We start from the raw sequence: 24,886 nt of genomic DNA on the forward strand, positions 1-24,886 counted from the left end.
AATACGTTGAAATACAATGCAGTTCCCTCACTCTGTATTACCATAGAAAGCAGAGGTACTATTACAGTTTTTATACCACAAGAATTACTGTTTAAATATACTCATGGCAAGCTTTACATAAGTGGATTTGTTTATCTGAAAGTTCCCGTGCTTGTCTAAAGTAGAAGTTCTCACACTTTTGGTTTCAGCCCTTTTTTTCACCTTTAAAATTTGTTAAATACTTCAAAGAATGTTTGCTTATGTTGGTTATATCCAAAGAATTTTTGTTTATGTGGGCTATATCTATCTATCTATCTATCTATCTATCTATATCATATTAAAAATTAAAACTGAAAATTTAATTTAGGAATTTATTTTATTTTATTATTTTTTTTTATTCATTCATGAGAGACACAGAGAGAAAGAGAGGCAGAGACACAGGCAGAGGGAGAAGCAGACTCCATGCAGGGAGCCTGACGTAGGACTGGATCCTGGGTCTCCAGGATCACACCCTGGGCTGAAGGTGGTGCTAAACCGCTGAGCCACCTGGGCTGCCCTAGGAGTTTATTTTAAAATGACAACATGTAACATAATATATTTTAAGAAACTGTATTTTTCCCCAAAAAATTAATGACAAAAGGGGTATTGCTTATGTTTTTGTAAATCTCTTTAATGTCTGTCTTAACAGAAGAAAACTTGATCTCATACAGATAGGTAGTTGGGAGGAAAAGATATCATGGGCTTTCTGAAAGAGACTTGGGAAACCCCAATGGTCCTGAGACCACACTTTGAGAGACACAGATCCAAAAGTATGCTCACATCATCACTGATGGTAGGGTTGAAAATATTTTGAGAGCCTACAGATAGAGATGGATGTTGGAGATAAGCAGGCCTGTGTGCCCATCCTAACTGAACCACTTTCTGAATTGAGACCTTACTATTTCGAGGCCTCATCTATAAAATGAGGATAATTCTATTTAGCCTACAGATTACTATGAGGTTGAGAAATAACATATATAAAGTGATACTGAAGAGATATTCCATAAAGAAATAGCATCAAGGCTTGGTAGTATTTTGTTCAGAAGGTAGGGGAAGGAGAAAGAAATAAGCTCAACGCAGTAAGAACAGATTCTGAGAATCACTAGGTAGTGAGTAAGTTGAAAATTAAAAGGAAATTAATCCATGTTAGGCTAGAGTAATAGCTTGGTTTTCTTGGGTAGAAATGGGCTTAGTGAACCAACCTTAAAGCCTTACAAAAACAAGTAATGGCACAAAGTAGGCTGTTTATGCCAAATGAACAGTATCTATTCAGAAGGACTACAATTGGAAGATCAGAGAAGGCTTTGTGGAGGAGGTGTTTCTTCAGAGTAAAAACAGGTTGGAAATGAAGTGGAAGAGAATGTTTCAAAAAGACAAAGTGGTAAGATCAAAGTTTTGAGGAGGAACTGATTTATTGGACTTGTGGACAAAGAAGACCCTTACTTGCCAAGGACTATGCGTTCACTGGGCATAGTTGGAGAGAAAGTAAGAGAACTGAGTAGAACCAGATGATAGAGTACTGTAACTATCAGCCTAAAAATATGAATTGATGGTAGTGTTCTCTTAGTATGTATAACATTTACAGTGTACAAAGCACATTCACAAATCCTGTCCATTATCTCACAGATTATTTCCCACAATCGTATCTGTTGTATTTATTAGTGAATGCCTATTAATAGAAATGTACTTGCTTTTGGTTGCACTCCAATATGCCTTTCCATAGTTGGCTTTTACCTTCTGTGCAGAGTTTATGATTGTTACCTGTGAGAGAGTTGGCCTGATGGTATTGCCATTGCCAGAGGCAAAACTGCAATATAGAGGTAAAGAGACCCTAACTAGGAGTATCTGAGGGAAGCACAAATTAACAGAGAATCCAGGAGATCCAAGAATTAGGTTGGTTCAAGATGTAATCTAAAGACTTAGCATATTAAAGTTAGAAGATACTGTTAAGTCTAACCTTGCCTCAATTTAAATGAGAAAAGCTTTTAAGCACCAGGCTCCAAATCCAAGCTACTTCTTTTTAAATGTTTTTTTTTTTAATTTTTATTTATTTATGATAGTCACACAGAGAGAGAGAGAGAGGGGCAGAGACACAGGCAGAGAGAGAAACAGGCTCCATGCACCAGGAGCCCAACGTGGGATTCGATCCCGGGTCTCCAGGATCGCGCCCCGGGCCAAAGGCAGGTGCTAAACCGCTGCGCCACCCAGGGATCCCCAAGCTACTTCTTACAAAACAAGATTAGATGGCTTCAGCATAGTATTTTTCAAAGTGCATGTATTGTTTAATCATCAAGTTCCTTTTTTCTACATGAAATTCTCAATATTTAAAACAAACCAAGGCTTCTCTAGTTGAAGACAGTATCTCCTCAGAATCCTCAGAGTTTCACAGAATTGAATTTGAAAACCGCCATATTAGGGTGCTTGCCTGCTGATATGTGCTGAGTGGATGAGAGCCTGAAGTCAGAGGATGGTAGATTATGAGGGCTGAATGAAGATCGAATATGGACCCTATCTTGGAACACAATATCAGTATTTCTGGTAAAGCTGGTCTTCCAGTTCAATGATGTGCAAATGGGAAGTCAAGGACTTAAGAAGAGACTGTAAGGAGAAGTTGGAAGACTATACAGTGAGGTTTGGAGATGAATCATTCAAGTGCCAGCACTTGGAACGTTGGATTCAAGGCAAAGATAATGAGAATACCTCAAGGATTCTGTCAACAGTCCAAAATTCCAGGCTGGAGATAAAGATTTGGGAAGCTACTATATACATAGGTGTTAAATTGAAGCTGAGTAATTATCTTCAGGTTCATAAAACCCACTACCAATAAACTTCTGAAGCATTTTTAGCTAAACATCTACATTCCCTGAAGCTGATTCATCTTCTCCAAGACTATGTAAGATACCAGAAATAATTTCTAATGGCTACTGGGCCATCTTTGCAATAGTAATTTAAATGCTATTCTCCAGAGGCACCTGCGGGGCTCAGTGGTTGAGCATCTGCCTTTGACTCAGGACGTGATCCCAGTGTCCTGGTATCAAGTCCCACATCAGGCTCCTCACAGGGAGCCTGCTTCTCCCTCTGCCTACATCTCTTTCTCTCTCTGTGTGTCTCTCATGAATAAATAAATACATAAAATCTTTTTTAAAAATAAAAATAAAATAAATGCTTTTCTCCAGCATATCCTTTTATACATTTTTAAATTTCTAAGTTCTAGGGCTTATGATGGCACTTCTTCCTTTTAGAAATTTCTGGTTTTGGACAATCAGAGATCTCATTACCTTTGAGATTTATTTGGCCACTAAGTTCAAATTATATCCATCTGCGATATAAATTCTTATTGGATATGATGCTTACATGATTCCAGTGGCTGGAATACATAAAGATTTAGGTCATTTCTGGCAGTTATTGCACAAAAGATTGAAATGAAAAGATTGTTCATCTATCCAAGAAACTAACAGTGTCACAGGTCAAATCCAATACAATCATTTAACCTTATATTTGAATTTGTAGCTTGAGAACAAGACTTAATATGTTTTAGAGGGGGGATTAATCCATTTCAAACCTTAAAAGAACATGAATCACCAAAATAGATGATTTAATATATGGATGTGATTAATTCTGTTTAATATGTAGAATCTACATATATTACCCCAAAAAACATTTAAACATAATAGTGCTATATCAACCTGTTCAGGCTTCATTTAGAGTTATTATTTAGACATGGAGTCATTAAAATGCAGTTGAAACTAGGAAGTAAATACCATAGGCCCATATGTATTAGGCACCCCTGCCCAAGTAAATCATGTTTTCTGTCATGCACTAAAATGGATCATTTGTTATTCAAGGACTTTGAACTAGGTGACCCAAAGAGATTTGGAGGAATAAAAATAATTTCCATCAGGCATGGGACTTTATACAAGAAACTCACCCACTTAGATCTGATTCATCCAATCTCAGTGAGTGGCAGCAGAAATCTTTACTGTGTGGGCTTCTGCCCTATGGATCTGCAACTGGCATGTTAAAAAGAAAGATTATCTCATTCTTTGCCATTTATATAATATGATATTCTTTTCCTAATCCTGGGTCCTTGTCCAGGTATTCACTTCAAAAAGAAAATATTTTTATCATTTCAGATTCAGCTTTATGAATTAATTTTACTCTAAAAACAAAGAAAGCATTTGATGATGTTTCACAATGTTGAATTCACTTGTGATTTCACCTGGGCCGGCACAAATAACTACCATTGAGCATTCTTGTCCAGCACCTTAACTTCCATAACTCTGTTGAAAGTCACAAAAAGAACCCATGGAAGTAATTAGTTAGAACCTTACAAGATCTTTTCATAATCCTCTCAAGACCCTCCCTTCCCTGCCCCATCTCCTTTTTTGTGATGGCAAGGTTTTGCTTCTAGCTTTCTATATTTTTGAGAGAAAGCAATGAATAAGCCCAAGTGTTACAGGAAATCTATGACATTGAAATCTCAGTCTCTGCACATGGTTTTGATGTTTCCTTTTTGAACTTCAACTTGACATTGCTTCATAAGTTATATTTGCCCTTCCATTTATTTTTTCCCTCAGTCTCTTTGAAAAGTTTGGCTTAGTTGTTAATATTCCACATAGATTTCTGTAGCTTTTCTTGTTTGCTTTGTTTTCATGGACTCTGTGGGGGGTAAATATTCAGCAAGTTGAATGTGAAATCAGGCACACAACTGCCATTAGCCCTATCATGGTTACACATCAAATTCTCCAAGCAGAGAACAGAAAATGTATCTACCTTTTGAGCTCCCTTTGCATTAGCAGCAGGAAGATATAGAACAATGGTAGACTTGCTGCTCTTTCAAGGATGAAGGTTATAACCTTTTGTTCAAATTAATGCTTGTTGATGTTATAACTTTTTTTGAAAATCGACCCTTTCAGCCTCCCCTCATATGCAGCAATGCATCATCCCCATCAGTAGAGGATTTGTAAGATTGTGTTTTGCTCCTTGAAAAACATGCAACTGCTTGAAGATGGAAAAAGGAGAAAACAACATTTATTCAAGGACCTAGGGACCTCTGCTGGTTAAATGACTTGTTGAGTGTTTTTCGAGTTTTGTTTATTTGTAAGTAGGTAAGATAGACAGTTTAGCCTGAACACTAGTAATTTCCTTTTGAATTAAATTATAGATAATTTGAAGCCTCACTAAATGGAGATACTGAGGTCAAGTCAGCTAGGAGGCATGTTAAGAATATTGATTAACATCTTCTGATTAAATACTGATAACAATTCTAACTATTAGGTTTATATTGGTAGGCATTACCCTAATAGAAATGCTCTGTAAGAAGAAAATAATCCAGAATGATAACTGTGGTTCTCTTCTGCATAAATTTTGGGCTGAAGGTCTTCTACTTAAATACATTTGCTCTTACAGTTATAATAGCATGAATTGTGCTTTATGCAAGACTTGATGTTTATGAAGATATTTTATGGAATGTGAGATTAAGATTGTCTTTATTGAGAAAAAGATGAAAAAAAGTGTGACTTCAACTGAAGCAAGGGAAAGGTGGCATAGTTTGGTTGGTGGGAGTGGTGTAGGGCAGTGGGTAATGTGGGAGTTAAGTGCTGCCTTGCATTCCTGTTAGACTGTGGGCAAGACTTGATTTCCTAAGAAAGATTTGGTAAAAATCAGAACTCATTCAGAGATTTGGGATTCCCAGCCATACTCTTGTATATAACATTCTATCAATATGAAATAAGTCAATAATAAACAGTGATATAGTCTAGACGGAGAAAGAAGCTACACAATTATCTATACAATGTGTAGGAGTGAAGTGTATCAGGGACAAACTAAGCTGCTGTAACAGAGAGACCCAAAAATACAGTGGCTTAAAAAAGAAGTTTATTTCTCTCCCACATATCTCCCCAAAAATCAGCTGGTGGGTGTGGGGTCATTCAAAATCTAAGACTGGGAGTCAGGATTTTTTTCCTACATAGCTATTCTCCCTGAGCCCGAAGCTGTTGCAACTGTCACTTTTTCCCCATCATTGGAATGGGACAATAAGAGTCCAGGACTAGTATCTTTCAGTAAACTACCTGCAAGTTGCTCTCACTACTTTCACACAGGTAGCTTTAGCTTGAACTTAGTCACATGGTTACCTCTAACTGCAAAGAAATCCGGGAAATGTAATATGTATCTAGGAAGACATGAGCCCAGCCAAAAATGGTGGGGCAGTGTGGGATATTTCTCCTACAAAAAGGAAAAAAATAAAAAAAAGAATAGATACTTGGGGGAGAGGGACAGTTAATTTTGCCATATGGCAATGCTAGTTTTATTTTCTGCCTTTTGCAATTAAAAGACCAGCCACATGGGCTGCAAAAACAGGACATTCCAAGTTAGACATAGAGTGGGTTGTCTTCTAAAAGTACCCTCTGAACTCTTAACCAGTCTTGTAATTGCAAAACATCTGGAAAAGTAATTTTATTATAAGCCTACTTTTGTTCCTTGATTGCATGTGATAAAAATAGATTGAACATACACTGAATGTACATCTTTTCTTTGCTTTCTGAACTGCTATAGCTCAACCAAATTGGATTCAAAAAATAAATGATATACATGTGGCCATAGAAGAAAATGTCTTTTGGGAATGTAAAGCAAATGGAAGGCCCAAACCTACATACAGGTGGCTAAAAAATGGTGAACCACTCTTAACTCGGGTAAGCCAATTGATGATAATTGTGTCTTACTATTGACTGTAATATTTAATGTGGCTTCATTGTTATGGAAGCAGGAAAATGATAAGGTTTGTTTCCAAAATAATAAGCAACCAAATGTTATTAATAGTGGAAAAAGTGGAAGTGAATGCAATTGATATATAGAAACTGTACAGAAATCCAGTTCTTCAGCCTTGTTCAATTAAGATTCTATACAGAATCTTTGGTTTTCCCAAATTAACATTTTTGGCTGTACGATTGGAAAAGTTATGCAGAAAGTCTGGAACGTATAATTGTGCTAAGATACGAATTTGTGTATGTTCTAGATAAGAGAGAATAAGATCTCAGCATACAAATTTTCATTTCAGTGTGGTTTTGTTATTCTCTTCTATCTGTGGAGATTTCAAAACAATGTGATGTCCAATAAGATCACCATCAAAACACCCACTCTGCCTCCAAACATGTCATAATGACATATGTAAATGTAAGATTAACATCTCTAATGCAACAGTAAAGGAACAAAAACTAAAAGTGATCATTGGGGCTGGAAGCACCAGACTATAGGGCTGAGAGCAGGCAGGGATATCTGAGAGCTCAGGTTTATAAAAAGTATATCCTTTCTCTGGAAACAGGATACAATACCTTTGCAGTAAAGGCTTAGAGTGTGGATCTTCCCCACCTATTGCCATACAGTAAAAGAAGCAGCCAAATTGTTGCCTTTTGTAATAGGACGCTGTGGTGCAAGGCAGGTGGAAAGTCCTGGACTATGATTCCCACTGGCTCTGGGATGAGAGCTGCAGTAATTTGAGCATCCTCACAGATCGGGAACTCAGAGAATCCATGAGTAGATCTGTTTCTGGACTGGTGGCCTAGGGATGAGGTAGAGGAGCCCTAAAACTGCTAATGGTAATAAAGACAAAACAAAGAAGAATAACTCCTTTTCACAAATAAGCCTGCAAACAATATTCCAAAACATGTGCAAATATTTATTTTTTAGAAAGATAGCCAACCTATAGAATACTCTAACAATAGGAATAGAAATAGGAGTATGTTTAGAGAGCTGCAAGAGTTAAATGAAGAAATCATGTCCATGAAAATAAACAAGATATTTTGAAAAGATAAGCAGATAGACTTTAAAAGAATAAAATGGAAATTATAGAAATATATAACCACTGAAATAAAAACTCTATGTGGACTATTCATTTTGTAAGGGGAAATGATAGGTTATAATAATATTTTTAAAGGATTTGGAAGGTGTGCTTCTCAGACATTAACAAGTACTAACCTATCTTGCCACTTCAAACACATGGTCTCATCTTATATTCACAAGGAACCTTATGAGGTCCTTGCCCAATGTATAGACGAGGAAACTGACTAATCTGTAAAATGGGCGTCGCAGAGCAGTTTGCCTAAGGTCAACATCCATCCTTAGTAAGTAATCGGGCCAGGATCCAAATGTTAAATGTCTACTGGATTAGTACTACCAAAGTTTGTTTGAATGAGGTTTTCAGAATTGGTTATATGGAAAGTAAGATCTTAAAAGCCATGTGGGGGAGAGGATAGGGCATAAAGGGAAGAAACGTTCAAATGCTCTTTGGAAATACTGCAGCAGTCACTCTCCACCTCTGAATTTTCTAAAAACAGACTCTGTGGCAGAGATTTGTGTTAAGGAGGTAGGCTGGGAAAGCTTTCAGAGGCCCACCTCTGAAGGAGTCAGAGAAGCCCACTGGGCAGAGGGAGGTTAAACAATGGTGCCATTCCAACAGAGACCTCCAGGGAGAGCACTGGAGCAGAAAGTCCTTCTGTGATTCCTAAATTGAGGCAAAGGGAGCCCTGCCTTTGTACCCCTTCATTGACCATTGATTTGGGGAAGTTCTTTCAGCCAAGAGCAGTTCCCAGAGAGAGATCCAGCTGCGAGCAGTCCTCAAACTTAGCACCTGGAAGAATAAGTACCTTGGTTCTGAAAGATCATCTGGAAGGTACCATGAGAATCTGTGATGAAGGGACATTGACATAATACAGGAATGCCCCTATGAGGGAGAAGACCCTGACACAGAGCTTGGAATGAAGCAAGAGGGAGGATGAGGAGGACCTTAGAATGAGGAACAATTGTGTCCAATTTAACTTTTTTTTATTGTATTTTCCAATTGAACTCAAATGTTCACTGAAATTTGACATTCCAAATGGCCTGACATTCCTCAAGCCCCAAGTTGAGAGCCAGTTTTTCATACTCAGATTTCCTCCACCGCAGGCAGCCCAGTGAAAAGTGCCTGCTGTGAGCGATGGTGGATCATCAAGTGCACACAAAGCAGAAAGGGGACTATCACCCTGTCAAGTACTACTCTCTTGTCCCTGGAAGGGCTCCTGCTGGCTCCAATTATAAAAGCAAAACTCAAACCACTATAGTATAGGGTAACTAACAGGCATTTCCTCCCTATTATTTAATGTGAGGGAACATAGATACCTAGATATGATAAAAGCCTAATAAGGTGTCTACCCAGCTAAATCACAAACCTAAGGCAAATAGAAAACCAGTATGTCTTTATTTTATTTATTTTAAATGGCAGGTTCCTGGGGAGGAGAGCCTGTTCGGCACTTAGGAAAATTGATAATACAAGTTATGTATCCTCAGGCTGACAAATGAGAATGGTCTTTTGTTCAATGCACTAACTTTCCTTTCTTCCAACCGGCCACCAGAAGATGGTCCTAAACTTAGATTATGCCACTGACAGCAACAGAGTAAGGGAACCTTAAATTATTAATACCTACCTTCTTTTTTTTTTTTTTTGAGCAAACCAAGATGAAATATTTGTTTCTGCTTCTCCAAGAAGATTATAATTCTATTAACCTTCAAAGTGTTGCCTGCTCATAATCTGAGTGTTTTAATACTCTAAACAGTAAATTTGGATGTGTTTCCCCCCTCCTCAAGCCTTCCCCCAGTTAGCACAACACCTCAGAGTAAAAAAAAAGCATTTTAAATTTCAAGTGCATCTATTTAGAGGGGATATTAATCTGAATGTTTTCACTATTGAATCAATGAGAACTCCAGAGAGTCCTACAATTTAAATTCCATTTACCAACTGATGTACAAGGTTGTTCCATTTAGCATCTGACCTGCCACAAATTTAGTTGACAGATAAATAGATCATGTTATGTAAATTGCTTATATGATGGCTATTTTCTTCTCATTAAGCCCCTTTGATATAACATGTAGCAAAATTGCCTTAAGGTCTCGGTTGTAGAAGGTCACTGTTTTGTGTTCCTCTTTCCCTTCACAGGATAGAATTCAAATTGAGCAAGGAATGCTCAACATCACAATAGTGAACCTCTCAGATGCTGGCATGTATCAGTGTGTAGCAGAGAATAAACATGGAGTTATCTTTTCCAGTGCAGAGCTTAGTGTTATAGGTAAGTCTTTATACTGAAAAGGAAAAAAAAAATTTAAGTCACTACACTAATACACCTTTTGCTAGGCATATTGTTCAATAACCCCTCCCCCCACCAAAAAAAAAAAGGGTAAAGAAATTTTTAGACCAAGGTTACTGCTCCAGAAAAAAACAATGCTTTCTACAAGCAATACAAAGAAACCACTTCCTAAATCAGCCTCTATTGATGCTTACAGTGGGTAACATGGTTCCCTTGGTACCCATTTTTATTCCTCTATCGACCACTCTTCTAAATTGAGCAATTTCTGAAATGCTGTGGAGTCTTGCTATGGTGCTGATTTGGTACAAACTTCAGCTAGGAAGGAAGAATTGACTTGCTTTGGAAAGGTTCCTTTGAACAGCTGGCAAAGTGAATCTTGTTCTTCTACATCTGAATTTTCCAGAGTATACAGAAGTGGTGTGCCTCTCCAGCTAGCTCTTTCACTATATGACCCCTTTTCCCCTGCTCTTCAGCTATACCAACTTTTTTTGTTCTGCATATTCAACATTCACCATCCTCTCTTCTTCCAGGGGCTGTTGGAACATACTGTTCCTTCTCCTTGAAATGCTTTTCCTTCCCTTCTTCATTAGCTCTTTCCTTTCTCCATCTCCAAGTTCCATTGCTGCTTTCTTAGAAAGTCACACCTGGCCCCATGCCTAGATCAACTTCATCTCTTGCAGATTTTTATATTGCCTTTTAATTATCCTTTATAACAGATACTACAGTTGGGTTTTACATTTGTCAATATTTCTTTTTTCTTTCTGTTTTTCTGGGGTTTTTTTCTCCCATTACATGTTAACTTCCCATGATGTCAAGAACCATATTTGGTTTAACTCATGATTTTATTCTCAGGATTTAATACAATAGTGAAGCAGATAATATGCACTCAATAAATATTGAATGAGGGTAGGAATAAATTAATTTGTTAAGTGATAAAATTGATGCTACTGTTTTAAAATTTGAATTATTTGTAGCACCTGAGTGGGTCAATGGGTTAAGCATTCAACTATTGATTTCAGCTTAGGTTGTGATCTCAAGTTTGTGGGATCAAGCCCCAACTCAGGCTCCTTGCTCAGCAGAGAGTCCACTTGAGATTCTCTCTCTCCATCTTCTTCTGCCTCTTTCCTCCCTCATGTACTCTCTCTATCTCTATCTCTCTTCGCTCTCAAATAAATATTTTTTAAAACAGTAAAAAATAAAAAATAAATTATAAATTAAGTAAATCAATAAATGAAATTATAAGTTAAGTGAATTGGCAAACCCATGGCCATTAAAAAAGAAAATTCCAGGCTATCAATTTGCATGTGTCCCATAGAGAAATCTTGACTCTGAATTCAGAATTTATCTAAAGTACCTAAGCATTAATTCTTAGGGAGAGCATAATGGAAAGATTATGAATAAGAGAAAGCAGCACACAAAGGGAGCTGATGCCATAAATCCCAATGCTTTGCCCAATTTTAGAGTCCTGAGTTTTTCTTCGGCAAGGTACTTTTTGATACGTAGCACATAGAGCTTACATATATAAGTAGATGTTCCCAAGATGAATGTACTTCTTCCTCATGTGAATTAAAAAAGGAAGGGAAAGCTTCCATGATTGTTCTTCTTACCAAGTTCTTTAGCTTAAACCAACATCCCATAAAAAACAAGAGTATGTGAGAGTTCATGGCACCATAGCCAATTTCAAAGAGGCCTAAGAACAGTCTATGCTCCTGGAATAATCATCACCTTGGCTTGGCACTAGTATAAGCATGACATTTCTGGAAGCCTAAGTACATATCTCTTACTCTATAAATTTTGAGAACAATAATTCTAACTTTCTCTGGCACAAGTATGCTGGTTTCACTCTGCCCAGCTTGGATCTGATTATTGGTTGTTGTAACTGACTCTTGGAGGACAGTTCAGCATGATAGATTACTTAGGATTTTCTGCAAAAAGAAGTGTGTTCTCTATTAAACAGTATGTCAACTAGTTAGAAGAAGAGCTAAAACTGAGGATGGATCACCTAATGAATGAATCACATTGTCCTAAAAATCTCTATGTGAGTGCTTGCCAATTTTCAACTCTGGAAAACCCCATTATAATTTTAAAAGATTCTTTAAAAAAAAGAAAAAAGATTTGGTAAGTCCCTTTATTAAAATAAGAAAATTTGATAATAACAAATGACTATAATTCATGGAAAATGATTATGGGGTAACTATAGAGAATAACTGAAGTCCCAGAGCTAGAAATGAGAAAGGCTCTCAAATGATTTTTATCTAGAGCACCTATCCACAGCTGACAATAACAAAGTATATATGAGATGTGTGTAGATGTATGTATATACTCTTACTTGTGGATAAAAATGCAATAGCTTAAAACAACTCCTTCCACAGCCTTCTCCAGACCCTGTCCCCTCCCCCTACTCAGGGTTCATGGCCTGCAAGTTGGGAATCACTGCTCCATCTTTTACAGAGATTTATTTCAAATCACTTCTGACTGGAACTAATTCCAAATGAATTCTCACTCTGAGTCCTTTCTTAAGTGCCCTGAGGTCAGCAAGCTTAGAGCAGTGAAGATAAGAGGAAAATGCCTGAGAAATTATTTAAACATTTTGATTTCAACCATGTTGGATATGAGAACAGTAAGGCATATCAGTAAATGATACAGGCCAAACAGTGGTAAAAATAGTAAGGCTTCCAGGAATTCAGGAAAGAGAGTTTGACTAATGGACTGGGTTGGTCAGCTGAGCCTTGAACAGTGATTTTATTTTAACAGACAGAAAAGAGGACCAGGAATATTCCAGATCAGAGTGAAATGCCTTAACAAAGGCTCAAAGTTATAAAACATCTGGATGGTTTCTTGCATATAGAGAATCCTGAATGTTTAAAAATTCTGATTCAAATATATAAAGTATATGGGCAAAGTTTAAGATAGATGGAAAAAATTAAGGACCAATTTTAGAGACTCTTGAATAGCAAGTTTAGAAGTTCCTTCTTTAGTGTCCCCTTTTCTTTTTTTTTTCTTTTTTTTTCTTTTTTCTTTTTTTTTTTTATTTTTTATTTGTTTATGATAGTCACAGAGAGAGAGAGAGAGAGAGGCAGAGACACAGGCAGAGGGAGAAGCAGGCTCCATGCACCGGGAGCCTGACGTGGGATTCGATCCCGAGTCTCCAGGATCGCGCCCTGGGCCAAAGGCAGGCGCCAAACCGCTGCGCCACCCAGGGATCCCAGTGTCCCCTTTTCACTTCCAAAAAAATCATATTAATATACTCTAAGTGAATTGAAGGACAGTTGGGTGTTGAATAAGTAAATCCCCAGAGTTCATTTTAACTGAATAAGGGAGAAGACATTTCACTATTTAAAAATACACATAAATTAATATTGGTTCACTTGGGGAAGCTGTAATAGATCGTATTCCACAAGTCACTCTGTTTCTTAAAGAATAGTAATAGTTTGGCTCTGTGAGCTCAAATAATTGATTTGTTATTACCTTTATCAGAATCATGGTGAATTTGAATTGAATATAGAAACCAAATGAAAACAAAATACTTTATTATCAGGAAAAAAAAATAAGAATGTTGATTCCAAGTATGGATCAAATACCAGGATCCCCCAGTGCTAGAGAGGAGATTCCCTTTCATGATAGGTAATAACCCTAGAGTCATGAATAAGAGATAGTTAGGAAGCATATATTTAATAGGCTTTTCCCTTGGTCTTGTTTTATGTGTTCTGTCTGAGTATTTAATGTGTATGTAACATATCTATATTTAATGGATTGAAACTGCTAAATAATTAATGTAGGTGCTGGGTGATTTACTCACTGGATGGGAGAATAACATAGACTTTTACCTTCAGGTCAGTCTATTAGAGTAGGCCTGGTTTTGAGTACATCAAATAGAAATGTCCTTGTTTGTAACTGACTTATCACCATTGATAGCTTAGTATTCCTCAAGGCACCTATTCCTAGACTTTTTCTCCCGTATTAATCTACGTCATCGAAGAGGTTGACTGTGTAATGTACCCCTGTGGACATCCCTGGGGTGCTGTTCCATCGTTCCAACCTTCTTTCCCACTCAAGAAGGTATGTTGGAATTAGGGTGAATAGAGTCTTATAATCATGGGGAACGTGTATCCTCTATAAGAAAAAAAAGCTAAGTATTTTGTTGGTAAAAATTTAAATTTTCTACTCCAACATTTCTATCAATGTTTAGTATTGGTGTCCACTTAGATGATCATGTTGGTGATAAGGACTACTGGTTGAACTGTCAACCTTGAGATAACAGCAGTTTGTGAGTATGCTCTTCTTCCTTCTGCATACCATATTGACATGTCCATTTTGGCTTCTAAAAGCTCACTCTATTGTACCAAGTTTAGAAAGATTAAAGGAGTGTCCTCCAGGGTAAAGCCTATAAAAGAAAGCAAGAAAGGAAAGGGGCAGGGAAGCTGAGCAAGGTCATGGTCTAGCCCATATTCTTATCCTAGAGAGGGATATCTGGATTATAAACTGCATCTCAGAGTTATTCTCACCTGAAGCAAGAAGAATAACCATTTTTTAAAAAGATTTTATTTATTTATTCATGAGAGACACGGTGGGGAGGGGGGGTTGCCAGAGACGCAGGCGGAGGGAGAAGCAGGCTCCATGCAGGGAGCTTGACTTGGGACTAGATTCTGGGTCTCCAGGATCAGGCCCTGGGGTGAAGGCAGCGCTAAGCTGCTGAGCCACCCAGGCTGCCCCAGAATAACATTTTTCAAAATCTCTGTTTATCAGTCCATCATTGGGCTGCCCCTTAGATGGTAGTGGCAGTGGCAGTAGGGGTTGAGTGGTGACATGGGTGCAGGTGGAACAAAACCTCCCAATTTCCTAGGGAAAGGGGCAGCCAGAGGTGATAAGCAGCCAACATTCACAGCTGGTAGGCCCAGAAAAAAGAATCTGTGAGGGTGTTAACAGCATTTTCTACAGAGGACAACTAATTGTCCTCTGTATCAGACCAAGCGAATCAGACCACAATGCTTTGTTACTTTGTCTAATTTACCTGGATCATAATGGGGAGTGCCACCAGTTTACTAGAGTATCTTCGATTTTGAAACGGTGTGAACTATCCCTAAGAGTAAGTAGGTCTTTTGAATATGACCTGACTTTACCAGGACAGTATAATGGAACAGAAATAGCTTCTGCCCTGAGGAGTTTCTGTCTGATGCTTCAGTATTGTGAGGATTCTCCTAGCCTATGTGGCAGAGGATATTTGACCCTAGAAAGATGCTTAAATACCATTAAGGAACTGATGGTCCAATTAAAGAGAGGTGCAGGCTTGAGCAATTATTTGGTTAATTTGGCATTTATCCAGATGATTGGCTCTCAAATTAGGAAAACATTAAGACTAAACTAAAAGTTATTTCACAGGGGCTTTCACAAGTGCTCATCTGCATCTGAGTCTGGTTTCTCAACTGCCTCATTGAGCCAGATTACAAAATAATCATGTGCTGAGTGTGATCAGCAGCCAGTGAGATGACAAAGACCTTTCTTACCCAAATGAAGTCATCATCTAAGCAGGAGCTTTACTAAAATTGTCATGAAAAAGGAAAGCTATGTGCTTGGATCTCAAATTCGAATGTGATATTTTTAACGAGTCACTAAGTCTTCCTTTATCAGTAAAATGAGTATGTCATTATTAACCTTACTGCCAAAAGTAAGAGAACCTTTTTTAAAGGTTCATACAAAACCTTTTTTAAAAGCCTAGCAGTGTTTGTATCAGAAGTGTTTTCTTGTTATTAACTAGTATCCATACTAAAATCTTGTAGACAGCCTCCAAATCACCAGCAAACCCCATTTCTGTGATTCTCAAATTTTGCTAATGACAGTCGTCTGGGGAGCTTTTAATATCCTGATATCCTATCATTCTCTATATCTACTAAGTCAATCTCTGGGCCTGGGACTCAAGTGTGATTCCAGTGAATATCACAGTTTGGGAACTACTGCTCTAATTGATCAGATTAGAAGGCCATTACTTTTTAGAAAGTATTCTCAAACTTTACCATGCACCAGAATCACTGAAGGACTTGTTCAAACACAGATTGCTGAGTTCTATCCCCAGAATTTCTGACAGAGTGGCTGGGGTAGGGTCTGGGGAGCTGCATTTCAAACAAGTTCCTGGGTGATGCTGATGCTGCTGGTCCATGATCACACTTTGAGAGCCACTATCCTAAAATAGGAAATTTATTGTAGGTTATGTGTGAGTGTGTCTGTGAGTACATTGAATACAATCCACATAGAAAATCTTCTGATTTGGATCAAGACTTTAAATCTGAAACCCTCCTGTAGAAGAGGACTATCAGGCATCAGACACTCCCACCATGGCTGAAGGCCCCACTTCACCAAGATGGTGAGTAGGATTAGGCATACAGAGAGATTTCACAGATTGCCATGTGAGGACTGAGCTAAGATATTGGTTGGCATGACTCTGGTGGCTTAAAGCCAACTGAAGGGAGGGGTACCTGGCTGGCTCAGTTAGTAGAGCATGTGACTCTTGATCTTAGGGTTGTAAGTTCGGGCCCTATGTTGGCCATAGAGTTTACTTTAAAAAGCCAACTGAAGGGAGACGTTGAAATCTGAGGGGTAAATACTATGACAAGTCCCTATATGAGTTCACCCAAGGAAATGTCTTCACTAAGCTAGAATTTAAAATGTAACTCAAGAATGTAGTCCAAGGTGTCACTGAACAGTGATACCATATACTATACTACAACTAAAATCTCTGAGTCTTCTGTAAAACTGCTGTTATTCATTCAGAAGTCCACAGGTTTGGGGGTTTTTGTTTGTTTTGCTTTTTGGGTTTTTTTAGGGTGCAAGGAGGAAGGGCAAATGGATAGGGAGAAGGAGAATCTTAAGTAGGCTCCACACCCAGCATGAAGCCTGAAATAGGGCCTGATCTCTTGAACCTGAGATCATGACTGAGCTGAAATCAAAAGTTGGTCCCTGGGCTCCTGGGTGTTTCAATTGGTCAAGCTGTGCCTTCAGCTCAGGTCATGATCCTATGGTTCTGGGATTCAGCCCCACTTTGGGACCCTGCTCAGTGGGGAGTCAGCTTCTCCCTGTCTCCCACTGCCCCTCCCCCCACTTGTGCATGCTCTTGTGCTCTCTCTCTCTCCCAAATAATGAAAAATCTTAAAAAAAAAAAGTTGGTTGCTCAATAGACTGAGCCAGCCAGAAGCCCCCAAAAGTACAGTATTTTACCTAAAGAGATATCCAATAAATTTTTCTTAAATTATAGAACCAGGAAGAAAGTTTGAATCTTTTAGCAAAATTACATGTTTTCTTTTATCCACCAGGAAGGAGTATGCTCTTCTTCCTTCTGCATACCATATTGACATGTCCATTTTGGCTTCTAAAAGCTCACTCTATTGTACCAAGTTTAGAAAGATTAAAGGAGTGTCCTCCAGGGTAAAGCCTATAAAAGAAAGCAAGAAAGGAAAGGGGCAGGGAAGCTGAGCAAGGTCATGGTCTAGCCCATATTCTTATCCTAGAGAGGGATATCTGGATTATAAACTGCATCTCAGAGTTATTCTCACCTGAAGCAAGAAGAATAACCATTTTTTAAAAAGATTTTATTTATTTATTCATGAGAGACACGGTGGGGAGGGGGGGTTGCCAGAGACGCAGGCGGAGGGAGAAGCAGGCTCCATGCAGGGAGCTTGACTTGGGACTAGATTCTGGGTCTCCAGGATCAGGCCCTGGGGTGAAGGCAGCGCTAAGCTGCTGAGCCACCCAGGCTGCCCCAGAATAACATTTTTCAAAATCTCTGTTTATCAGTCCATCATTGGGCTGCCCCTTAGATGGTAGTGGCAGTGGCAGTAGGGGTTGAGTGGTGACATGGGTGCAGGTGGAACAAAACCTCCCAATTTCCTAGGGAAAGGGGCAGCCAGAGGTGATAAGCAGCCAACATTCACAGCTGGTAGGCCCAGAAAAAAGAATCTGTGAGGGTGTTAACAGCATTTTCTACAGAGGACAACTAATTGTCCTCTGTATCAGACCAAGCGAATCAGACCACAATGCTTTGTTACTTTGTCTAATTTACCTGGATCATAATGGGGAGTGCCACCAGTTTACTAGAGTATCTTCGATTTTGAAACGGTGTGAACTATCCCTAAGAGTAAGTAGGTCTTTTGAATATGACCTGACTTTACCAGGACAGTATAATGGAACAGAAATAGCTTCTGCCCTGAGGAGTTTCTGTCTGATGCTTCAGTATTGTGAGGATTCTCCTAGCCTATGTGGCAGAGGATATTTGACCCTAGAAAGATGCTTAAATACCATTAAGGAACTGATGGTCCAATTAAAGAGAGGTGCAGGCTTGAGCAATTATTTGGTTAATTTGGCATTTATCCAGATGATTGGCTCTCAAATTAGGAAAACATTAAGACTAAACTAAAAGTTATTTCACAGGGGCTTTCACAAGTGCTCATCTGCATCTGAGTCTGGTTTCTCAACTGCCTCATTGAGCCAGATTACAAAATAATCATGTGCTGAGTGTGATCAGCAGCCAGTGAGATGACAAAGACCTTTCTTACCCAAATGAAGTCATCATCTAAGCAGGAGCTTTACTAAAATTGTCATGAAAAAGGAAAGCTATGTGCTTGGATCTCAAATTCGAATGTGATATTTTTAACGAGTCACTAAGTCTTCCTTTATCAGTAAAATGAGTATGTCATTATTAACCTTACTGCCAAAAGTAAGAGAACCTTTTTTAAAGGTTCATACAAAACCTTTTTTAAAAGCCTAGCAGTGTTTGTATCAGAAGTGTTTTCTTGTTATTAACTAGTATCCATACTAAAATCTTGTAGACAGCCTCCAAATCACCAGCAAACCCCATTTCTGTGATTCTCAAATTTTGCTAATGACAGTCGTCTGGGGAGCTTTTAATATCCTGATATCCTATCATTCTCTATATCTACTAAGTCAATCTCTGGGCCTGGGACTCAAGTGTGATTCCAGTGAATATCACAGTTTGGGAACTACTGCTCTAATTGATCAGATTAGAAGGCCATTACTTTTTAGAAAGTATTCTCAAACTTTACCATGCACCAGAATCACTGAAGGACTTGTTCAAACACAGATTGCTGAGTTCTATCCCCAGAATTTCTGACAGAGTGGCTGGGGTAGGGTCTGGGGAGCTGCATTTCAAACAAGTTCCTGGGTGATGCTGATGCTGCTGGTCCATGATCACACTTTGAGAGCCACTATCCTAAAATAGGAAATTTATTGTAGGTTATGTGTGAGTGTGTCTGTGAGTACATTGAATACAATCCACATAGAAAATCTTCTGATTTGGATCAAGACTTTAAATCTGAAACCCTCCTGTAGAAGAGGACTATCAGGCATCAGACACTCCCACCATGGCTGAAGGCCCCACTTCACCAAGATGGTGAGTAGGATTAGGCATACAGAGAGATTTCACAGATTGCCATGTGAGGACTGAGCTAAGATATTGGTTGGCATGACTCTGGTGGCTTAAAGCCAACTGAAGGGAGGGGTACCTGGCTGGCTCAGTTAGTAGAGCATGTGACTCTTGATCTTAGGGTTGTAAGTTCGGGCCCTATGTTGGCCATAGAGTTTACTTTAAAAAGCCAACTGAAGGGAGACGTTGAAATCTGAGGGGTAAATACTATGACAAGTCCCTATATGAGTTCACCCAAGGAAATGTCTTCACTAAGCTAGAATTTAAAATGTAACTCAAGAATGTAGTCCAAGGTGTCACTGAACAGTGATACCATATACTATACTACAACTAAAATCTCTGAGTCTTCTGTAAAACTGCTGTTATTCATTCAGAAGTCCACAGGTTTGGGGGTTTTTGTTTGTTTTGCTTTTTGGGTTTTTTTAGGGTGCAAGGAGGAAGGGCAAATGGATAGGGAGAAGGAGAATCTTAAGTAGGCTCCACACCCAGCATGAAGCCTGAAATAGGGCCTGATCTCTTGAACCTGAGATCATGACTGAGCTGAAATCAAAAGTTGGTCCCTGGGCTCCTGGGTGTTTCAATTGGTCAAGCTGTGCCTTCAGCTCAGGTCATGATCCTATGGTTCTGGGATTCAGCCCCACTTTGGGACCCTGCTCAGTGGGGAGTCAGCTTCTCCCTGTCTCCCACTGCCCCTCCCCCCACTTGTGCATGCTCTTGTGCTCTCTCTCTCTCCCAAATAATGAAAAATCTTAAAAAAAAAAAGTTGGTTGCTCAATAGACTGAGCCAGCCAGAAGCCCCCAAAAGTACAGTATTTTACCTAAAGAGATATCCAATAAATTTTTCTTAAATTATAGAACCAGGAAGAAAGTTTGAATCTTTTAGCAAAATTACATGTTTTCTTTTATCCACCAGGAAGGAGTATGCTCTTCTTCCTTCTGCATACCATATTGACATGTCCATTTTGGCTTCTAAAAGCTCACTCTATTGTACCAAGTTTAGAAAGATGGTTTCCTACCCTTCCAATATTTTACTTTAGCCATATTCTTTGTTACTTTTTAAATCTTTTACCATTAGCTACATAAGTCTTTTTGAATCAGTGAATAATAAATAAGTGAAATAAAGTAATTAATTTTTTCCCTTCTACCACTTTCTAGTAACAAATAGATTCTCTTTTGGTAGTCCAGAAGTATTAGAATTGGTGTTGAATATTTAACAGTGATTTTCAAACTTTTATGCATGTATAAATTACTTAGGGATCTTGTTAAATTTAGATTCTGATTTCAAGTCTTGGGTAGGGCCTGAGATTCTGCATCTCCAACAAGCTCCCAGGTGATTACCAGTGCTTTTGCTCTGAAGATCACATTTTCAGTGGCAAAAATTATAATATTTTAAATTCTCAGGTCCCTCTCATGGTGGGTAGAGTATATACACTTAATAAGGTCCTCAAAATGATTCCTATGATCCGTTCAATTTAGGTGCCACAGGTCTGGAATCTGCTTTGTAAATCCCTTTGATGCCCAATCTTAAGCTATCACAGCAGAGTAGCTTTCTAACTTACAAAAGCCAGTGGGAGTTGGAGGGCAGAATAATGACTAGGCTGTTCCCTTGTTATCACCACTGTACATACAGTGAATCCGTGTTTCCATTGTTGAACTCCGTATTGACAGAAGCTCTATCAATCATGTGAGACAATTTCTACCAGAAATAAAGCATTTGCACGAGCAACATTCTAGCTTCTTTTTTCTTCAACATAAGCAGACTGTGGCTCTTTTAGGTTCCTGAAGAAATTAATTTTATACTTAATATAAGGCAGGTTGCTTTTAATGAATCCTTTTGAATGTGGTTGAAAGTGAACATAGCACAAAGGCAAAATATATGTTCTCTTTCCACATTAAAACCCCTTCTGTACGGAGTTATTGAAGGATGATGATAAGCAAGAAATTAGTCGCTACTGGATAACATAAACATTGCTTATCCATACCGTATGTTTCTCTTGAGCCTGGGTGTCTAGGGCAGAGCATGTGTAACTGAAGCCCTTCAAACTACCCTGATAAGTTGACTCACAGAGCCTTAGGGAACGAAATGAAACAAAGGAAATGCAAGTACGTGGCAAGTCCTATCTTCTCAGCACTGCCCTGGTGGCTTGAGAGTGCCTGGGGAGGAAAGAGGAGACTATGGTACTGCTTCAGAAAAAGGCTCAAAGTGGGGGAAAGCTGAACTCCCAGGGCCTACTTGTCCTGTTATTTCCCATGAGACTGTGTTTAGAGGAAGTGGGGAAAAGAATAGCTCCTACTGACGGTAGGTGAGTCTGTGTATCCTTCTCAACTCAATCTTCATTGGCTTCTTGTTGGTAACTTGAAATTGGCCATGATGGAAGTATTCAACCACAGAAATTGCGAGCACTAAAAGCTAAGTTCTTCCATATTTTGTTTTGAGAGCTATTTCTTAAACAATCTACCATCACACCAGGTAATTTCATAGTAGTTTAGGAGTATAAATAGCCCAGGTTGTTTTTCTTGGGTAATTCTACTTCATTATGTCATTATACTAAGGCCCAACCTCAGAAAGGATGGAGTGTACTGTAGACAGGCCATGAAACCCAAGAAGCCACCTACAACCCCACATGGAGGGAAGAAATTGATATGGTATCCAGGCAAAGCATCATGAGAAGAGAATATCTTATTTTGTTTTTTAAGGTTTTCTTTTTTTTAAGATTGATTGATTGATGGATTGATTCATGAGAGACAGGCAGAGACATAGGCAGAGGGAGAAGCAGGCTCCCTGTGGGGAGCCTGATACGAGACTCACCCCAGGACCTTGGGATCATGACCTGAGCCAAAGGCAGATGTTCAACCACTGAGCCACCCAGATGCCCCAAGAATATCCTGTTTTGAACTGAATTCCTGAGTTCTCTCCTACAACATACATTTATTCAATAAATACTGATTAAACATCCACTTTGTGCCAAACACTGTACTAGGTAAGGGATATATAGATCCGTAATACATAGCCTCTGCCTTTAAGGAACTGATGATCTAATGATTGCTAATGAAAAATGCTACAATGTCTTAACCACTAGAATTCTAGGATTCTCACCAGCACATTCTAATGACTCTTTTGTTAATTCAACAGACATTTCTATCTCATAACAAAGTTACAACCAAATAGGGCATTACAGTACTGTACACTACTTTTCTAACCAAGGCTGTGAATTCTATGAGTGTTTAGGACATTGTGCCAAATGTAATATCACTAATTTGTACTGATAAAGGAGGTCAAAGTGATTACAGATATTTAAAAAAATGCATACTGTCTTAAATAGGGTAGCTCAGAGGCAGTTAATAGAGGTTTAGTAGCTGAAACTCTTAAAACATGTAAGAATGATTTTTAGTCAACATTTTAATTACTATATAAAATATAGTGTTAAAAGTATTTTGCTTGGAGTAAGAAAAAGATTTTCCACTCTAGTCTCCACAATTAATTTTCGGCTGTTCAAACCTTATATAAAAGATATAAGGCAAAGCCTGATCCTACTTGTTGGCAGAGAAAGTGTTAAGAGATCTTGAAATGGTTCCTGTGCTCAAAAGTATTGTTAGTTACCATAGTGCCTGAAATGGCAACATTAAAGAAGTATTTTTTATCTATATCAGAATGGATGAGATACCACTACTCAGCAATAAAAAACCTCTTGATACACAAATTTGGATGGATCTCAAGAGCATTAGGTTGAGTGAAAAAAAATCTCAAAAGGTCACATACTATACAATTCTGTATATAAAATGTTCTCCCAAAATGACAAAACTATAGAGATAGAGAATAGATTAGTGGTTTCTAGACATTAGGGAGAATTCGGCAGGAGGGAGCTGGATGTGGCTATCAAAGGATTGCCCAAGAAAAATCTTTGTGATGATGGAATACTTCTTATATTGACTTCAGTGGTCATTATTCAAGTATGCATATGTGATAAAATAACATGGAACTAACAACACACATTGTACCAATGATGACTTTCCTTATTTTGATATTGTGTAATACTCACAGTATAATCACGGGGCAAAACTAAGTGAAATATACAAGACCTCTATCATTGTAACTGTTATTATTTCAAAATTTAAAAATTGTTCAAACCAAGATGAATTTATTTGGCTCTAAAAAGCTCTCATATTTCAGCATAGAGTCCCCTAATAATGGTAGTGCTGGTCACATGGCACTGGTGGAGATAGCAGAGAGGAGAAGTAGGTATGAAGCAAATATTGGCCTAAGGACTTTATACACCATACGTGTATTATTTCATCTATTCTTCAAAACAACCTTGCGACTATAAATATTATTATTTTTCTTTTAAAATAACCTTCCCAAAGGAGCAGAAGACCATAAATGTAAGACCTACTATGGTAAGAAAGACCCCTGGTAAAGCAGGGCCTTCGATGAATTAGACCAAAATAACAGGGCACAGGTACTAGAAACTTACAAGGGACACATCATGCTGATAATAGAGTAGAAGAATCTTACTTAAGAGTTTTGTTGAGTCTCCTTGTGAATATCATCCCTGATGAGAGAGGGCTGATTATGAATCCACCATTCTGAAATACTGGACCTAGAAAGAAGATTCCCATTGTAACCAGACTTCTAGTTATCTGCCTAGCAAGCTAGAAAAATCTTGGGGTTTTAAAATCTGATACCAGCACTATCTTGTCAGCAGTAAAAACATTTGAATGAATGCATTAACTCTAGGTTCATCTTTATGGAATAATGAGGTAATAACGATAATAGATAAAGGCTAAAATAATCTAGAATTCTAAACTTCTAAAAGGGCCAAAGTGAATAGTCTCCATCAACTGGCAGTGTTGCCAGTGATATTTCTACAGACTAACTGTGATACAATTGGCACGCACAATTATCCTTTCCTTTTCATTAATAAAAATCACACTCATGTAAAAAAAAAAATCACACTCGTACATTTCCCAAATGGACTGCACATCTAGTTAAGGAGTTACCATGCTTACTCTCTTTCTTGAAAAATAATACTTAGTCACAAAACTTTTGTTTTTAGGGGTTCTGTTAGCCACTTTAAATACCATTGATGGGATCCCTGGGTGGCGCAGCGGTTTGGTGCCTCCCTTTGGCCCAGGGCGCGATCCTGGAGACCCCGGATCGAATCCCACGTCGGGCTCCCGGTGCGTGGAGCCTGCTTCTCCCTCGGCCTGTGTCTCTGCCTCTCTCTCTCTCCCTCTCTCTCTGTGTGACTATCATAAATAAATAAAATTAAAGAGTACACTTAAAAAAATAAAATAAATAAATAAATAAATAAATAAATAAATA

The 24,886-nt window shown here is 38.4% G+C and overlaps 1 protein-coding gene across 11 annotated transcripts in view; it reads left to right on the plus strand.

Moving 5' to 3' along the window:
- Positions 1-24,886, plus strand: part of CNTN4 (contactin 4) — a 913,336-nt gene that overhangs the window by 754,427 nt on the left and 134,023 nt on the right. For all 11 annotated transcript variants that reach the window (XM_041761632.1, XM_041761629.1, XM_041761630.1 and 8 more), the window contains 2 exons: positions 6,574-6,710; positions 9,986-10,115. In XM_041761632.1, coding sequence (XP_041617566.1) covers positions 6,574-6,710; positions 9,986-10,115 — 267 coding nt within the window. The remainder of the gene's footprint in view (positions 1-6,573; positions 6,711-9,985; positions 10,116-24,886) is intronic.

The sequence above is a fragment of the Vulpes lagopus genome, chromosome 7 (genome assembly GCF_018345385.1).
Source record: "Vulpes lagopus strain Blue_001 chromosome 7, ASM1834538v1, whole genome shotgun sequence".
Taxonomy (NCBI): domain Eukaryota; kingdom Metazoa; phylum Chordata; class Mammalia; order Carnivora; family Canidae; genus Vulpes; species Vulpes lagopus.